This window comes from Salvelinus alpinus, chromosome 8 (assembly GCF_045679555.1).
Source record: "Salvelinus alpinus chromosome 8, SLU_Salpinus.1, whole genome shotgun sequence".
Lineage (NCBI taxonomy): Eukaryota > Metazoa > Chordata > Actinopteri > Salmoniformes > Salmonidae > Salvelinus > Salvelinus alpinus.
This window is the reverse complement of record NC_092093.1, coordinates 59,750,414-59,767,907: the sequence shown is the minus strand read 5'-3', so window position 1 is coordinate 59,767,907 and position 17,494 is coordinate 59,750,414. Positions and strand designations below refer to the sequence as shown.

At 43.1% G+C, this 17,494-nt stretch overlaps 1 protein-coding gene across 3 annotated transcripts in view; it reads left to right on the top strand.

Moving 5' to 3' along the window:
- The window catches only part of LOC139583372 (sodium channel protein type 3 subunit alpha-like), a 199,313-nt gene that overhangs the window by 121,622 nt on the left and 60,197 nt on the right, over nt 1-17,494 (top strand). For all 3 annotated transcript variants that reach the window (XM_071414376.1, XM_071414375.1, XM_071414374.1), the window contains 2 exons: nt 4,309-4,482; nt 5,419-5,775. In XM_071414376.1, coding sequence (XP_071270477.1) covers nt 4,309-4,482; nt 5,419-5,775 — 531 coding nt within the window. The remainder of the gene's footprint in view (nt 1-4,308; nt 4,483-5,418; nt 5,776-17,494) is intronic.

The following is a 17,494-nucleotide window of genomic DNA, read 5'->3' as shown; positions in this document are numbered from 1 at the left end:
CTGACAGAAATAATTACCCTTCATGCCTTTGGGTTGTGTCCCAAATGACACTCTACTCCCAATATAGTGCACTACTTTTGACCAGTCCTATTGTCCCTGGTCAAAAGTAGTGCACTATGGAGGGAATAGGGTGCCATTTGTGACACAACCTTCACTATAAAACATTGTAGTTGTTTAAACTAATTATTATTAAGTAACTGGTTCCACTGCTTTAAAAAAAAAAATGTACTCAACTTTTCGATTAAAGCTTTTCCCAAACTTGCAAAATTCAGTCAGCTTAAAATTATGTTTTTGTTCCACTTGTCTCATATGTTAATTCAACTATAAATTATTATTTGGGCATTTTCACTAAATAAGGCTGTGGAACTAGTGACATACAATAGTTTCAACTAACATATTTGACACACAAGATTCCGCTGGCATGTTCAACATGTCCTCACCTGGGATTTGAACTCACAATCTCTTGCTTCACAGCATACTGATCTTCCTGCAACGCCACCATGTCTGTGTCAATGACTGATTTCACCTGTATTGCTAGACTTTGCACTTCAAAGTAAATATCAGGTTCTGTTAAAAGTACACTCAAGTAAAATTATTGTATTTGTCCCACTCCTAGAAGAAAAGGTTTCCTAAAGGGCTATTCGGCTGTCCCCATAGGCTGTCCCCAACCCGTTTGGCTTACAGGTAGAACCCTTTTTGGTTGCAAGTAGAACCCTTTTGGGTTCCATGTAGAACTCTCAGGGGAAAGGGTTCTACCTGGAACCAAACGTGTTCTACCTGGAACCAAAAAGTGTTCTTCAACGGGTTCTCCTATGGGGACAGCCGAAGAACCCTTTCAGGTTCTAGATAGCATCTTTTTTTGTCATGTCGTGATTAAGGAGTAACATTTAAACAGGTTAATATGCCCCACCAACATTAGACAACTATACAGAAAACCCCAACATGTCTGAAATAAGTTAATCAAATAAATAATGAGAGAATAGTGAGATTAACTGATAATTGACACAGACATGGTGGCATACAGTAGCAGGAAGATCAGAATGCCATGAACAAAAAGGTTGTGACTTCAAATCCCAGATGAGGACATGTTGAATAATAATTACTGTATAAATTAATATGTATAATGTAGTCATATGTATCAAATATCTGAGTTGAAAACATTGTTGTGCAGACTTGTTTTGATAAAATGCCCAAATAATATTTGAATGAACATATGAGGTTAGTTGATCAAACAGTGTTAGTGCCGTGGCCTACTCTGTATACCCGTCGCAAGACCCACTGGTTAATGATTATTTATAAAACCCTCTTAGGCCTCACTCCCCCCTATCTGAGATATCTACTGCAGCCCTCATCCTCCACATACAACACCCGTTCTGCCAGTCACATTCTGTTAAAGGTCCCCAAAGCACACACATCCCTGGGTCGCTCGTCTTTTCAGTTCGCTGCAGCTAGCGACTGGAACGAGCTGCAACAAACACTCAAACTGGACAGTTTTATCTCAATCTCTTAATTCAAAGACTCAATCATGGACACTCCTACTGACAGTTGTGGCTGCTTTGCGTAATGTATTGTCTCTACCTTCTTGCCCTTCGTGCTGTTGTCTGTGCCAAATAATGTTTGTACCATGTTTTGTGCTGCTACCATGTTGTGCTGTTGCCATATTGTGTTGCTACCATGTTGTTGTCATGTTGTGTTGCTACCATGCTGTGTTGTCATGTGTTGCTGCCATATTGTGTTGCTACCATGTTGTTGTCATGTTGTGTTGCTACCATGCTGTGTTGTCATGTGTTGCTGCCATGCTATGTTGTTGTCTTAGGTCTCTCTTTATGCAGTGTTGTGATGTCTCTCTTTATATAGTGTTGTGTTGTCTCTCCTGTCGTGATGTGTGTTTTGTCCTATATCTTTATTTATTTTATTTGTATTTTAAATCTCAGCCCCCGTCCCCGCAGGAGGCCTTTTGCCTTTTGGTAGACTGTTATTGCAAATAAGTTAACTGACTTGCCTTGTTAAATAAAGGTAAAAAAAAAAGAAAAAGTTAATACTCATTATCTGTGTTCGAATTACAGAGATGCTAATTTGAAGTACAGACTTGATGAAAATGTGTTTTAATAACATTGCAACAAAGTCAATTAATTTTTCAATACATTTCTGGTGTGCGCATTTCCAGTAGTGGAAAGTCATTCACCCAAGCAAACCGTTATTATTAACTGACATTAATTTGAGCATCACACTAGGCGACATCAACTTCATCCTAAAGACATTAAGTTATTGTCTCCTGCACCATATCTGCCCCAAACCAATACAGTACAGCACAATGCAGTACACAAACTGATAACGCTTTATTTGGATAGTCCCAAGTAGATGGTTTGTAGATGGTTTGTACATGGTCAGTAGATGTTCAATAAGTGTCAACAAAATTTCAATGAACTATCAACTAAACTTAATCCTAACCCTTACCCTAACCATAATCCAAACCTAAACCTAACCCTTATTCTAACCCTAATCCAAACCGTAACTTTAGCAAGCAGTTGTTTATCAACATATACAGTCATTTGTTGATTATATGGCCATCTGTAGATCATCTATATGGGACTATCAGAATAAAGTGTGATCCACAAACTCAATCAATTCATATAGTAGGCTACATGTCCATGTCATGTCCTTTTGTGGGGCGATGCCATGTCGTGTTAGACGTCTTCCTGGCTCAATGTTGGCAATGATCTCTGTGAGATGCAGCCGCAGCCTCATCGCTCGCAGGATACTCCTCCGCCCAATCATAATAAACGCCCTGTCTCATCCTCGGGTCCTGACAGCGTAATAACAGTATGATTGTGAAGTACCTCGTCATTGATAACGAGCTGTGTACCGAGCTTAATGAGCCCCATGTAAATGAGAATGGATACACACACACACACACACACACACACACACACACACACACACACACACACACACACACACACACACACACACACACACACACACACACACACACACACACACACACACACACACACACACACACACACACACACACACACACACACAAACACACACAAAAGCAGGTAGGCAGGCGCGTGCACACACACACACACACACACACACATTGGGCCTCTCCAGGCGACTGAAAGTGGGGGCTTCAGTGCCAGTCAATATCCCAGCTGTAATCACACCAAACTGCTCACTAAGCCACTCACTGTGTGTGTGTGAGTTTGTGTTTGTGTGTGGACATGACCTACTAGTCTTAACAGACTCCAGATCAGATCCTTTCAAGGCTACCCAGACGCGCCCTATGACGATTTCACCTTGTCCACCCGCTACCCCCTCCACCCTCGCCTTCCGCCCGTGTGTCACGTACTCGGTGTCACATCGAGGAGCACGTCTGCAAGGAACAACTAGCAGAGAGCTGCAAGACGAAAACACACAGAGATCACAGAAGCAAAGCACAAATACATGTACACACACACACACCTATACTGCAGACCTGTCAGCTGCTTTAGCTTTTACAACACAAACACAGAGCAAGAGGCAATACCTATCTCCATAGCAGTCCAGCCAAAGGAAGAAAAAAAATGATGGTGGCTAACATGAAAGAGATGAGGATGCTCCTAAAACAGCATCTGAAAACTGATATCATAAGCAGATTTCCCCTTAAGGAGATTAGGTGGACACAGGAGCCAGCTCACTGTGTGCAGTAAAGGCTGGGAGTCTTAATTCAATATACAGGAAAGCTCCCAGTCTGAGGTCTCAGTTTTATTATTGACGTTGTATTAACTGTGGAGTTTGATGTCGCAGTTCCAGACGCTCCAAGGAAGAAAACAGCAAGACAGGGATTTAATCAAAGGTGCATTGTACTGGTAATTTCCCTGACGTTCGCTGAGATCACATTCACACTAAACGCTGCGGATGTCGGCTCAAGCGTAAATGACCTTTTGTCGAGTGCAGTGCGCTTGTCAACGATGCAGGTAGAGCTGCTGTGCTTGTATGGGTAGGCATTGGCAAAAAAAATCTAAAAATCTAGGAGGATGGTTTTGGGCAAAACTTTAGATCTTATTTAAAAATATTTCTCATCAGCTCCCATTAGTCCTTCAAGTGCAGCCCTGACTTCCAGATGGTTCCAGATGGTTCCAGATGGATAAGATCAGTAGATTGGGAGACAACCAGGCAAAGCGACAGCCACCAGTGTTCTACTGCAGTGCTTCATGTGCAAGGGAGGCCTGATTCTGACTCTAACCTGCTCTGAAGTTTCCTACCCCCAGGCTAAGCTCTCCCTCTCTGTTTGTGTCTGTGTGTGTCTGTGTTTCCTAGGTATTCTCCGGGATCTTCACCGCTGAGATGGTCTTAAAGATCATCGCTCTAGATCCATACTACTATTTCCAACAAGGTTGGAACATCTTTGACAGCATCATCGTGTGCCTCAGCCTCATGGAGCTGGGCCTGTCTGACGTGGAGGGACTGTCCGTTCTCCGGTCCTTCAGACTGGTATTTAACCATTTAACATGTCGCCCCTCTGGCCTATCTGTGTCTTTGTGTGCTGTCTGTATCTCTGTGTGTTTGTAGATGATGGTTGTCTGGAATGGATGTGTTAAAGCCTGCACTGTTTGACAGTGTGACTGGTTAGGTCTCTCACCCAATGGTACCTTACATGTATGCGAACTGTAAGTCCCCCTAACTGTGAGACCATTGGCAAGTCCTTCTCAACAGTTACTAAACCAGCCTGAGCTATGTAACCCCTTTTTACTACCATATCCCATTGACAGAATGATTTGAATTGTAGTCAGTAGCCACTTCTTTATTTAGAAATGTGAAATGTGGGCCTCCCGAGTGGTGCAGCGGTCTAAGGCACTGCATCGCAGTGTTGTGGTGTCACTACAGCCTGGGGTTTGGTCATTACTGGCAGTGACCGGGAGTCCCATAGGGCAGCGCAAAATTGGCCCAGCGTTGTCCGGGTTAGGGGAGGGTTTGGCCGGGGGGGCTTTACTTGGCTCATCGTGCTCTAGTGACTCCTTGTGGCGGGCCGGGTGCCTGCAGGCTGACTTTGGTCATCAGTTGAATTGTGTTTCCTCCGACACATTGGTGCAGCTGTCGTCCGGGTTATGCAAGCATGTGTTAAGAAGAGCGGTTTGGCTGGTCATGTTTCGCAGCACTTGACCTTTGCCTCTCCAGAGCCCGTTGGGGAGTTGCAGCGATGAGACAAGATTGTAATCACGAAAAGGGGGGAGGTTAAAAATTGCACAAAAAAGTGAAATGTGACTAATGAACATTTTAATAAAAGTTTAAACTCGAACATGAGAATAGGATAAAGAAAATATAATTTGTCTTTAAATCTCTTGATTCAACTTCTAGTTAACATTAATTTCTAAATTCATTTCTCAGACAACTAACAAACAGCTGGTCTCACTATCTCCCCTACCACAGCTGAGGGTGTTCAAGTTGGCCAAGTCGTGGCCCACCCTCAACACACTCATCAAGATCATCGGCAACTCGGTGGGCGCCCTGGGAAACCTGACCCTGGTCCTAGCCATCATAGTCTTCATCTTTGCCGTGGTGGGCATGCAGCTGTTCGGCAAGAACTACCAGGACTGCGTGTGTAAGATCTCCAAGGACTGTACGCTGCCGCGCTGGCACATGAAGGACTTCTTCCACTCGTTCCTCATCGTGTTCCGGGTGCTATGCGGCGAGTGGATCGAGACGATGTGGGATTGTATGGAGGTGGCCGGGCAACCTCTCTGCATCCTGGTCTTCATGCTCGTCATGGTGATCGGGAACCTAGTGGTGAGTCAAACTAAGTCACTCAGTCTTTTTGGTTAGGGTGGGTTATAAATAGTATGTAATTTAGTAGCATGTTCGAGTTTAAAGGAATTCATTGGACACAAATAGTTTTTACTCTGATTTAGTTTTGCTGTGTTGTTCATGAAACGTCTAGAGTATGTGTCATTTCAGGGCTTATACCCAAGTTTGACATTACTCAGTGTCCTCAAAAAACATGGGGTGTTTGTTTGTGTGCTTGTGTGAGTGAGGGGGTGAGTGCCTCGTCTAGCTTTCTGCCCATTCGCTTTATCCCCCTCCTACCAATGTCTCTCTACCTGCCATGGTTGGAGCTTTTGGCAGGGTGGGAGGGGTGTACGGGGGGTTGTGAAAAAGGAGGGAGGATGGGGGTGAGCTAATCTCCATGAACTGTTTTGGTAGCGGTATGACAACACGACCCTGATGGTGGCCCTCGTGGAACGCCCCACCGCCCACTACTGTGTCCAGAGCTGCAGGGGTCGGTGGAAGGGAGTGTTGCAATCAAACGATCCCCCTCCCTCCCCCTTCCCCACAAAGCTCACATGTTCCCGATACGGGGCCTGATTCAGTTTCACAAAGACGCATGCCTGGCAGTGACTAGCCTTGTTAGCCTTGGCAAAAGGAACACAAAGGGATGAAATGTTGAGATGTCACAGGGTTCTGTTTTGTGACTGCTTTGTTTCCGTTAGAAAAGGACTGAGTTTTACAGTCCTGCTCTACATGTATAGTAATTAAAAGACACCCCTTTAAAGGTCAGGGGGTTCAGCTGGGGAAAATAACAGTGATAAAGGAAGTAACAGGGTCCTGGGCCTCAGTTGGTCTAGATACCATTTGTCACAGAAGCCTATGCAGTGTTACTGACTGAAGCGCTGACTTCAGCAGTTTTGTTAGATCATGGGGATATCTGCCCACTTACAAGGCTGTCTTCCTTGACTGTATTTCTGCTGTCTGTATCTCTCTCTCTCTGTCACTCGCAAACACACACACACACTTTGTCCTGGCAGACCTAATGCCATGTCCTTAAGGCTGTCATCGGTGAGGGGTTTTCCACACTAACTGACACGTAGACAGGTGCTGAAGTTTACGCTGGCATCGTTGGGCAGCCCAGTGCCATACTGAGGGTTAGTGTATAAGTTTCCTACTGTATGTGTTAGGGTTGTTTAAATACAAAATGTCTCATGATTACCATGCAGGAAGTGAACCCACATCCTTGCCACTGCCCTACCCCAACTCATTGAGCCACTTAATTAGGGACTAAATGAGTCAAGGCTCTCTACTGTATGGAGTGGTACTCAGTCTTCCCAGTACCGCTCTCTATTAACAGTGTCTTCTCTGTCCTCAGTGGTCGCCTCTTTCACTACATGCTCCACTACTGTTCCCATCCGCGGGGCAGCCGAGCAACGAAGCCACAATTACCCAGCCAAATGTATCTGCTAATATTATCTTTCTCTGCGGGGTCGCCCCCAGTCCCTTAGTCAAGTCAGCGCCTGTCATTTGCTTACGCACTTGTGTTAGAGGCCCCCTCCTCTCCTCCTCGCTTCTGCCCCCCTCCTCCGCCACCCTCATCCTCTTCTCGGCCTCTTCCATCTCTCCTCCCCCCTTCCCTCCTCATTCCCCACCTCCTCTTCTCTCTCTCTTTCCTTCTCCCTCCCCTCTTCTCTCTTTCCCTCCTCCTTATCCACCTCCTCATCTCTCTCTCCCTCCTCCCTCCTCCTCCTCCTCCACCTCCTCTTCTTTCTCTCCTTCCTCCTGCCTCCTTCTCTACCTCCTTTTCTCTCTCTCCCTCCTCCTCCCTCCCCCTGTCATATTTATTTCAGCTGAGCAGTCAAAGGAGGTCGGTGAGACTTAGTACTGCCTGGCCTCCGAGACCTTGTGTTGTGTAACATAACATGGCTGCCAGTGTCTTGTCGGGAGGCTGACAAAATGTTTGATGTGGGACGGCGTGTTAACAGATCCAGATCAACAAACGTCAACGTCAAAAGACGCGAGTCATACTGAGGTTCATTAGAAAATGAGCACTCGTCTAGGTATCCAGACCTGACCTCAAGTGATCTTCTACCTCAGGTCCCTATTGTCTCAAGTGTTGTCAAATCAAATCAAATGTTATTTGTCACATACACGTGTTTAGCAGATGTTATTGTGGGTGTAGTGAAATGCTTATGTTTCTAGCTCCAACAGTGCAGTAATATCTAACAAGTAATATCTAACAATTTCATAACAATACACACATTACACACAAATCCAATATAAAGGAATGGAATTAAGAATCTATAAATATTTGGACGAGCAATGTCGGAGCGCCATAGACTAATATACAGTAGAATAGAATAGAGTTTACACTACCGTTCAAAAGTTTGGGGTCACTTAGAAATGTCCTTGTTTTTGAAAGAAAAGCAATTTTTTTGTCCATTAAAATAACATCCAATTGACAGAAAAATAATGTAGACATTGTTAATGTTGTAAATGACTATTGTAGCTGGAAACGGCGGATTTTTAATGGAATATCTACATAGGCGTTCAGAGGCCCATTATCAGCAACCATTACTTCTGTAATCCATTGGCACGTTGTGTTAGCTAATCCAAGTGTATCATTTTAAAAGCCTAATTGATCATTAGAAAACCCTTTTGCAATTATGTTAGCACAGCTGAAAACTGATGTGTTGATTAAAGAAGCAATAATACTTGCCTTCCTTAGACTAGTTGAGTATCTGGAGCATCAGCATTTGTGGGTTTGATTACAGGCTCAAAATGTGCTAGAAACAAAGACCTTTCTTCTGAAACTCGTCAGTCTATTCTTGTTCTGAGAAATGAAGGCTATTACAAGTGAGAAATTACCAAGAAACTGAAGATCTCGTACAACGCTGTGTACTACTCCCTTCACAGAACAGCGCAAGCTGGCCCTAACCAGAATATAAAGAGGAGTGGGAGGCCCCGGTGCACAACTGAGCAGGAGGACAAGTACATTAGAGTGTCTAGTTTGAGAAACAGACACCTCACAAGTCCTCAACTGGCAGCTTCATTAAATAGTACCCGCAAAACACCAGTCTCAAAGTCAACCGTATTGAGGCTCTTCTGGGATGCTGGCCTTCTAGGCAGAGTTGCAAAGAAAAAGCCATATCTCAGACTGGCCAATAAAAATAAAAGATTAAGATGGGCAAAGGAACACAGACACTGGACAGAGGAACTCTGACTAGAAGGCCAGCATCCCGGAATCGCCTCTTCACTGTTGACGTTAGACTGGTGTTTTGCGGGTACTATTTAATGAAGAGAGATCTTGGCAATTTCTCACATGGAATAGCCTTCATTTCTCAGAACAAGAATAGACTGACGAGTTTCAGAAGAAAGTTCTTTGTTTCTAGCCATCTTGAGCCTGTAATCGAACCCACAAATTGTCACGATCGTTTAGAGATGGATTGGACCAAGGTGCAGCGTGGTAGGCGTACATCATCAATTTAATAAATGAACACCAAAAACAAGAAAGAATAAACGACACGTAAAGTTTTGTAGCACTAACACAGCAACTAACCAAAAACAAGATCCCACAAACTAAAGGTGGAAAAAAGGCTGCCTAAGTAATATCCCCAATCAGAGACAACGATAGACAGCTGCCTCTGATTGGGAACCATACCCGGCCAACAAAGAAATAGAAAAACTAGAATGCCCACCCAAATCACACCCTGACCTAACCAAATAGAGAAATAAAAAGGCTCTCTAAGGTCAGGGCGTGACACAAATGCTGATGCTCCAGATACTCAACTGGTCTAAAGGCCAGTTTATTGCTTCTTTAATCAGTACAACAGTTTTCAGCTGTGCTAACATAATTGCAAAAGGGTTTTCTAATGATCAATTAGGATTTTAAAATGAAAAACTTGGATTAGCTAACACAACGTGCCATTGGAACACAGGAGTGATGGTTGCTGATAATGGGCCTCTGAATGCCTATGTAGATATTCCATAAAAAATCTTTCCAGCAACAATAGTCATTTACAACATTAACAATGTCTACACTGTATTTCTGATCAATTTGATGTTATTTTAATGGACAAAACAATGTGCTTGTCACGACTTCTGCCGAAGTCGTTGCCTCTCCTTGTTCGGGCGGTGCTCGGCGGTCGACGTCACCGGTCTTCTAGCCATCATCGATCCATTTTTCATTTTTCCATTGGTTTTGTCTTGTCTTCCCACACACCTGTTTTCAATCCCATCCATTACCTCTTGTGTATTTAACCCTCTGTTTCCCCTCATGTCTTTGTCAGAGATTGTTTTATGTCAGTATTGTTTCTTGCTGTATAGGTGCGCGACTGGTCCTCGTACCCATGTTTATTTTTATGTATGTACATTTTCGTGTTTGGAGCATGTTAAGTGGACATATATTAAAAGACTCCATTTACACTCCGTTTGACTCTCCTGCGCCTGACTTCCCTGCCACCTATACACACGACTCTGACAGTGCTTTTCTTTCAAAAACAAGGACATTTCTAAGTGACCCCAAACTTTTGCACGGTAGTGTAAACATATGAAATGCAAAATATGTAAACATTATTAAAGTGTTCCCTTATTAAAGTTGCCAGTGATTTCAAGTCTATGTATATACGGCAGCAGCATCTAAGGTGCTCCTGATGGCTATTTAACAGTCTGATGGCCTTGAGATAGCAGCTGTTTTTCAGTCTCTCGGTCCCAGCTTTGATGCACCTGTAATGACCTCGCCTTCTGGATGATAGTGGGGTGAACAGGCAGTGGCTCGGGTGGTTGTTGTCCTTGATGATCTTTTTGGCCTTCCTGTGACATCGGGTGCTGTAGGTGTGTCCTGGAGGGCAAGTAGTTTGCCGCCGGTGATGCGTTGGGCAGACTGCACCACCCTTTGGAGAGCCCTGCGGTTGCAGGCAGTGCAGTTGCCGTACTAGGCGGCGATACAGCCCGACAGGATGCTCACAATTGTGCATGTGTAAAAGTTTGTGAGGGTTTTGGGTGTCAAGCTAAATTTCTTCAGCCTCCTGAGGTTGAAGAGGTGCTGAAGCGCCTTCTTCACTACACTGTTTGTGTGGGTGGACCATTTCAGTTTGTCAGTGATGTGGACGCCGAGGAACTTTAAGCTTTCCACCTTCTCCACTGCGGTCCCGTCGATGTGGATAGGGTGATGCTGAGAACTGAGAACTCAACTGGCTGTATGGACTCAGACAGTATATCCCCATGTTTCCATATAAACAGGGTATGTTACAATCCCTGATGTCTCTCCGGAAGGAAATCCTTGGCCTGAGCTTGTCAACTTTTATATCCAGTGACTGAAAATTTGCGAGTGATATACTCGGAAGCGGTGGGTGGTGTGTGCGCCTCCTGAGTCGGACTAGAAGTCCACTCCGAATAACACTTCTCTGCCGGTGGTGTTTTGAATCAGCCTCTGGAATCCAATTCCCCTGGGGGGTACGAACAAAGGAACCGATTCGGGAAAGTCGTATTACTGGTCGTAATGCTGGTAATGCTGGGGAGTTACCGAAGCTCTGATATCCAGAAGTTCTTCCCGGCTGGATGTAATAACACAAACAAATTCTGGGCTAATAATGTAAGAAATAACACATAAAAAAACAAACTGCTGCAAAGTTGCCTAGGAGTTAGAAGCACGGCTGCCCTATCTGTCGGCGCCATCTTGGTCTTGTGAACCACTTCTCCTGCGTGATACTCTGTGAACACTCCCCTCTCCTGCATGATACTATGTGAACACTCCCCTCTCCTGCATGGTACTCTGTGAACACACCCCTCTCCTGCATGGTACTCTGTGAACACTCCCCTCTCCTGCATGGTACTCTGTGAACACTCCCCTCTCCTGCATGGTACTCTGTGAACACTCCCCTCTCCTGCATGGTACTCTGTGAACACTCCCCTCTCCTGCATGGTACTCTGTGAACACTCCCCTCTCCTGCATGGTACACTGAGAACACTCCCCTCTCTGTGGACATGAGTGGGCCAATATGAACAATCCAATAGCTGCCCTGAATGTGCTTGTAAATGTCTGCACAATATCCCCATGGCATGAACGTCTTGTTTTCACTCAGGGAAAAGGAGAGTGAGAGAGAGAGAGAGAGGGAGAGAGAGAGGAATAGAGAGAGAGACAGAGACAGAGAGAGAGAGTAAAAGGGAGAAGGGGGGGTGAGTATCGTGGACATCCATGGCAATAGCATTCTCTAATCTCTTGTTCTGGGAATCCTGTGAACGTGGTGTGTGCAGCACAAACACAGGTCATTACGCCACCGCCTGCCACTCTCATCCCCGGCAACAATGTTCAGAAGCAGGCTGACTGGAGAGTCTAGACTAGAGAGTCGGTCCTCTATCCAGGCAGCTTGCCAGCCTAACCCTACACCCCTACTCTCAAACATACTGTATGTGGGCCATGGCAGTAAGGTTCAGTTACAGTATACGGTGTGGTCTTGGCTTGGGGGGGTGAATATACAGATGTAGGATCTTAATTTGAGCCAGTTTGCTACAACAGGAATAGAATACTGCAGCAACAGGAAATTTGAAGTACTATGTGGATTATAATTCATGTATACTTTTTTGTAGGGGTAGATGCAAATCAAGTCTGACATTTTAAAGTGGAAATTACAAACTTTAGAAGCCTTTTTAAACATTGAATACACTACAGTACAAGTTAGCATTTCTCAGCAACAAAAGAGTGATCAAATTAACATCCTACATTTTTACAGGGATGGTTATCTCCTTTAATGATCCCTTTTCATCTCGGTGGCGTGTTACCTTACCAGCCTTGTACCTCTCCTCCCCTCCGCCTCTACCTTGGAAAGGTTGTTTGGACCACACACGGTGGAAACAGAAATGTGTCGTCAAGAAAGAAAGAAAGAAAGAAAGAAAGAGCGAGAGAGACACAGACAGACAGAGAGAGAGGGGGGGGGTGTTGTGCACTTGTGTGAGTGTGTGTGTGGGAAGCGGGGTCGCTAAACAGAGAGAGAGGTGTGTGTGACCCTTTCTGCACCAACTCTATTGACTCATCACCTACACTGCTGCTACTGTTTATAATCTATCCCATCGACTAGGTACTGGTACCCCGTGTATATAGCCATTATCATTACTCATTGTGTATTTATTCCTTACATAAAAACAATTTTCTCAATATTTTTCCCTCTGCATTTTGGGGCATTTAAGCATTTCACTGTTAGTCTACACCTGTTGTTTGCGAAGCATGTGACAAATAAAATGTGATTTGTCTGTGTGTCTGTCTGTGTCTGTGCGTGAGTGTCTGTGTGTCTGTGTGTCCCTATCTGCTGGGCTTGGAGCTTCAATCAGCGGAGCAGATGATGCGAGCGGATATGCTCCGGGTCCCTGCACCTGCGGGGGTCTGGTGCTAATCAGCATTATTCAAAGCAGAACGGACAGTCTGGTAACTGGAGAGGTGAAAGTAGGCCTGTTATCTGATGGGCAAGCCTAGATTATATCCTGGGCTGTGTATGTATATGTGCCGGACCAGGGACAAGACTGGGTCAGGTTGCGCTCAATCTTTCAGCCTGGCTGAGTCACACCATGCCAGCTGTACATGCAGGTTGGTTTTCTCTTAGCATCAGAGAGGCAAGACATTCATCATTACGAAAACCGTTGAATTCTATATGAATTCCGTCCATTGAATGACCTATGTAAACGTAATTCTAGGTAACAAGATAGCTTTAACTTGATATTATATATGCATGTATGCAGATATTTTGGAGGATATCAGTTTTCACAGGATGCCTCCGCTACTATGGAGACAGGTAAATGTTTAATGACAGGTTTGATTGATATGTGCTAGTGTGTATCACTCTCATTCATAGCGTAGTGGTTAGAGCGTTGGACTAGTAACCGAAAGGTTGCAAGATTGAATCCCTGAGCTAACAAGGTAAAAATCTGCCGTTCTGCCCCTGAACAAGACAGTTAACCCACTGTTCCTAGGCCGTTATTGAAAATAAGAATTTGTTCATAACTGACTTGCCTAGTTAAATAAAGGTAAAATAAAAAATTCATCACCAGATCAGAAGTAAACTAAGGCAGAGAGTGGGTCTCAAGGTCTCTCATCAGTGAGTGTTAAATGCCACACACCCAAAGCCCAGTGACAGTCCTACTAAATGTTTGTTTATGTGTGTGTGTCCACCTCTACTTTATGTAAGTGTGTATGGGACTCCTAAGGTGTCTCTTTGGAAGGTTCCATGCCAGGTGGTGTCCTTCCATTGGGCACTGGCACTGTGGGACTCCTAACTATGCTAGGTGTTAATACCCAGGCACAACTGGCAGCAGTTAGCACCTCACTAACTGTGTGGCAACCAGGGGCCTGCTACACCTTGCTCTTTCCAAATTCCTCTTATGTTTACACACAGTCTCTGATGGCAACAGTTTCTAGGGATTTGTTGTTGTGTTTTCCTCCAAGCATATTACAACAGATTAGAAAAAGCCATCACCAAGTAATTCTAATATTACCAAATAATCACCACATTTTTAATTAGAATTTAATTCATGTAAGAATTTACTGCCAGGGTAGTCTCACTATAGTCTAATCAAATAACACAGTGGTTTAGTACTTACTAATATTAAAGCATTGAAATTCATTGACGCAAGGCATTTTAATTACTTTTATCCTGAATCATGCGTCTCAAATCATACCATAGGCTAGCCATAGGCTGAGACTGATCCTCACTGTAACAGTAGGATTCATAGTAAAAAGAGCCCTCTTTTGATGAGGTTTTTGGGAGACAATGATGCAGACCCTCAAAGGGTTTAGCAGTGAGAATATGGGCCACACTGCTCTAAGGCTAATGCCTTCCAGCATTCATGTGACTTATCGGCACAGAAATGCAATCATTTTGCATGGATGGGTAAAGTAACCACGCAATGTGTGTGTGTGTGTTCACGCATGTGCGTGCGTGTTTGGTTACAGTTTAATATTCAGTTGTCACAACATTCGTTGCTTGGATACAGACGACAGGGTTTTGGTCATTTTTTTTTACTCGAGAACAGCTTCAAATGCCAAGTCAAATGTCAAATGTCAATCGTTATCAAACACAATATTGAGATTCAGTTTGTCAAGATATCCTAAAATGTCTGCGGTTGACGTTATTGGTTGGCTGTACTTGGTCTTGGATGACTCATGGTTATTGGCTAGACTGTGTCTTGACACAGTGGACTAGGTGTGTGAGTTGGTAAAATACCAATCAACAGTGCATTAACGTCTACCTTTTTGGTATTTTGCCCTTGACATTTTGCTGTTTCTCCTCTGTCAAGATGTCACTGATCCTCAAGGGAGTAGAAGGCATGAAAACAATATTTGCTACAATTATGTTTGTGCTACTGATGGAATTCTGTTGATGCTACTGATGGAATTATGTTTGTGCTACTGATGGAATTATGTTTGTGCTACTGATGGAATTCTGTTGATGCTACTGATGGAATTATGTTTGTGCTACTGATGGAATTATGTTTGTGCTACTGATGGAATTATGTTTGTGCTACTGATGGAATTATGTTTGTGCTACTGATGGAATTATGTTTGTGCTACTGATGCAATTATGTTTGTGCTACTGATGGAATTATGTTTGTGCTACTGATGGAATTATGTTTGTGCTACTGATGGAATTATGTTTGTGCTACTGATGGAATTATGTTTGTGTTACTGATGGAATTATGTTTGTGCTACTGATGGAATTATGTTTGTGTTACTGATGGAATTATGTTTGTGTTACTGATGGAATTATGTTTGTGCTACTGATGCAATTATGTTTGTGCTACTGATGCAATTATGTTTGTGCTACTGATGGAATTATGTTTGTGCTACTGATGCAATTATGTTTGTGCTACTGATGGAATTATGTTTGTGCTACTGATGGAATTATGTTTGTGCTACTGATGGAATTATGTTTGTGCTACTGATGGAATTATGTTTGTGCTACTGATGGAATTATGTTTGTGTTACTGATGGAATTATGTTTGTGCTACTGATGGAATTCTGTTTGTGTTACTGATGGAATTATGTTTGTGCTACTGATGCAATTATGTTTGTGCTACTGATGGAATTATGTTTGTGCTACTGATGGAATTATGTTTGTGCTACTGATGCAATTATGTTTGTGCTACTGATGGAATTATGTTTGTGCTACTGATGGAATTATGTTTGTGCTACTGATGGAATTATGTTTGTGCTACTGATGCAATTCTGTTGGTGCTACTGATGAAATTATGTTGGTGCTACTGATGGAATTATGTTTGTGCTACTGATGGAATTATGTTTGTGCTACTGATGCAATTCTGTTGGTGCTACTGATGCAATTCTGTTGGTGCTACTGATGCAATTATGTTTGTGCTACTGATGGAATTATGTTTGTGCTACTGATGGAATTATGTTTGTGCTACTGATGGAATTATGTTTGTGCTACTGATGCAATTCTGTTGGTGCTACTGATGAAATTATGTTTGTGTTACTGATGCAATTATGTTTGTGCTACTGATGGAATTATGTTTGTGCTACTGATGGAATTATGTTTGTGCTACTGATGGAATTATGTTTGTGCTACTGATGCAATTATGTTGATGGTACTGATGGAGTTATGTTTGTGCTACTGATGCAATTCTGTTTGTGTTACTGATGAAATTATGTTGGTGCTACTGATGAAATTATGTTGGTGCTACTGATGCAATTATGTTTGTGCTACTGATGGAATTATGTTTGTGCTACTGATGGAATTATGTTTGTGTTACTGATGAAATTATGTTGGTGCTACTGATGAAATTATGTTGGTGCTACTGATGCAATTATGTTTGTGCTACTGATGAAATTATGTTGATGGTACTGATGGAGTTATGTTTGTGCTACTGATGGAATTATGTTTGTGTTACTGATGGAATTCTGTTGATGCTACTGATGGAATTCTGTTGATGCTACTGATGGAGTTATGTTTGTGCTACTGATGGAATTATGTTTGTGTTACTGATGGAATTCTGTTGATGCTACTGATGGAATTCTGTTGATGCTACTGACGGATTCTGTTGATGCTACTGATGCAATTATGTTTGTGCTACTGATGCAATTCTGTTGATGGTACTGATGGAGTTGTGTTTGTGCTACTGATGGAATTATGTTTGTGTTACTGATGGAATTCTGTTGGTGCTACTGATGAAATTCTGTTGATGCTACTGATGGAATTATGTTTGTGCTACTGATGCAATTATGTTTGTGCTACTGATGGAATTATGTTTGTGCTACTGATGGAATTATGTTTGTGTTACTGATGAAATTATGTTGGTGCTACTGATGAAATTATGTTGGTGCTACTGATGCAATTATGTTTGTGCTACTGATGCAATTCTGTTGATGGTACTGATGGAGTTATGTTTGTGCTACTGATGCAATTCTGTTGATGGTACTGATGGAGTTATGTTTGTGCTACTGATGGAATTATGTTTGTGTTACTGATGGAATTCTGTTGATGCTACTGATGGAATTCTGTTGATGCTACTGACGGATTCTGTTGATGCTACTGATGCAATTATGTTTGTGCTACTGATGCAATTCTGTTGATGGTACTGATGGAGTTGTGTTTGTGCTACTGATGGAATTATGTTTGTGTTACTGATGGAATTCTGTTGGTGCTACTGATGAAATTCTGTTGGTGCTACTGACGGATTCTGTTGATGCTACTGATGGAATTCTGTTGGTGCTACTGATGAAATTCTGTTGGTGCTA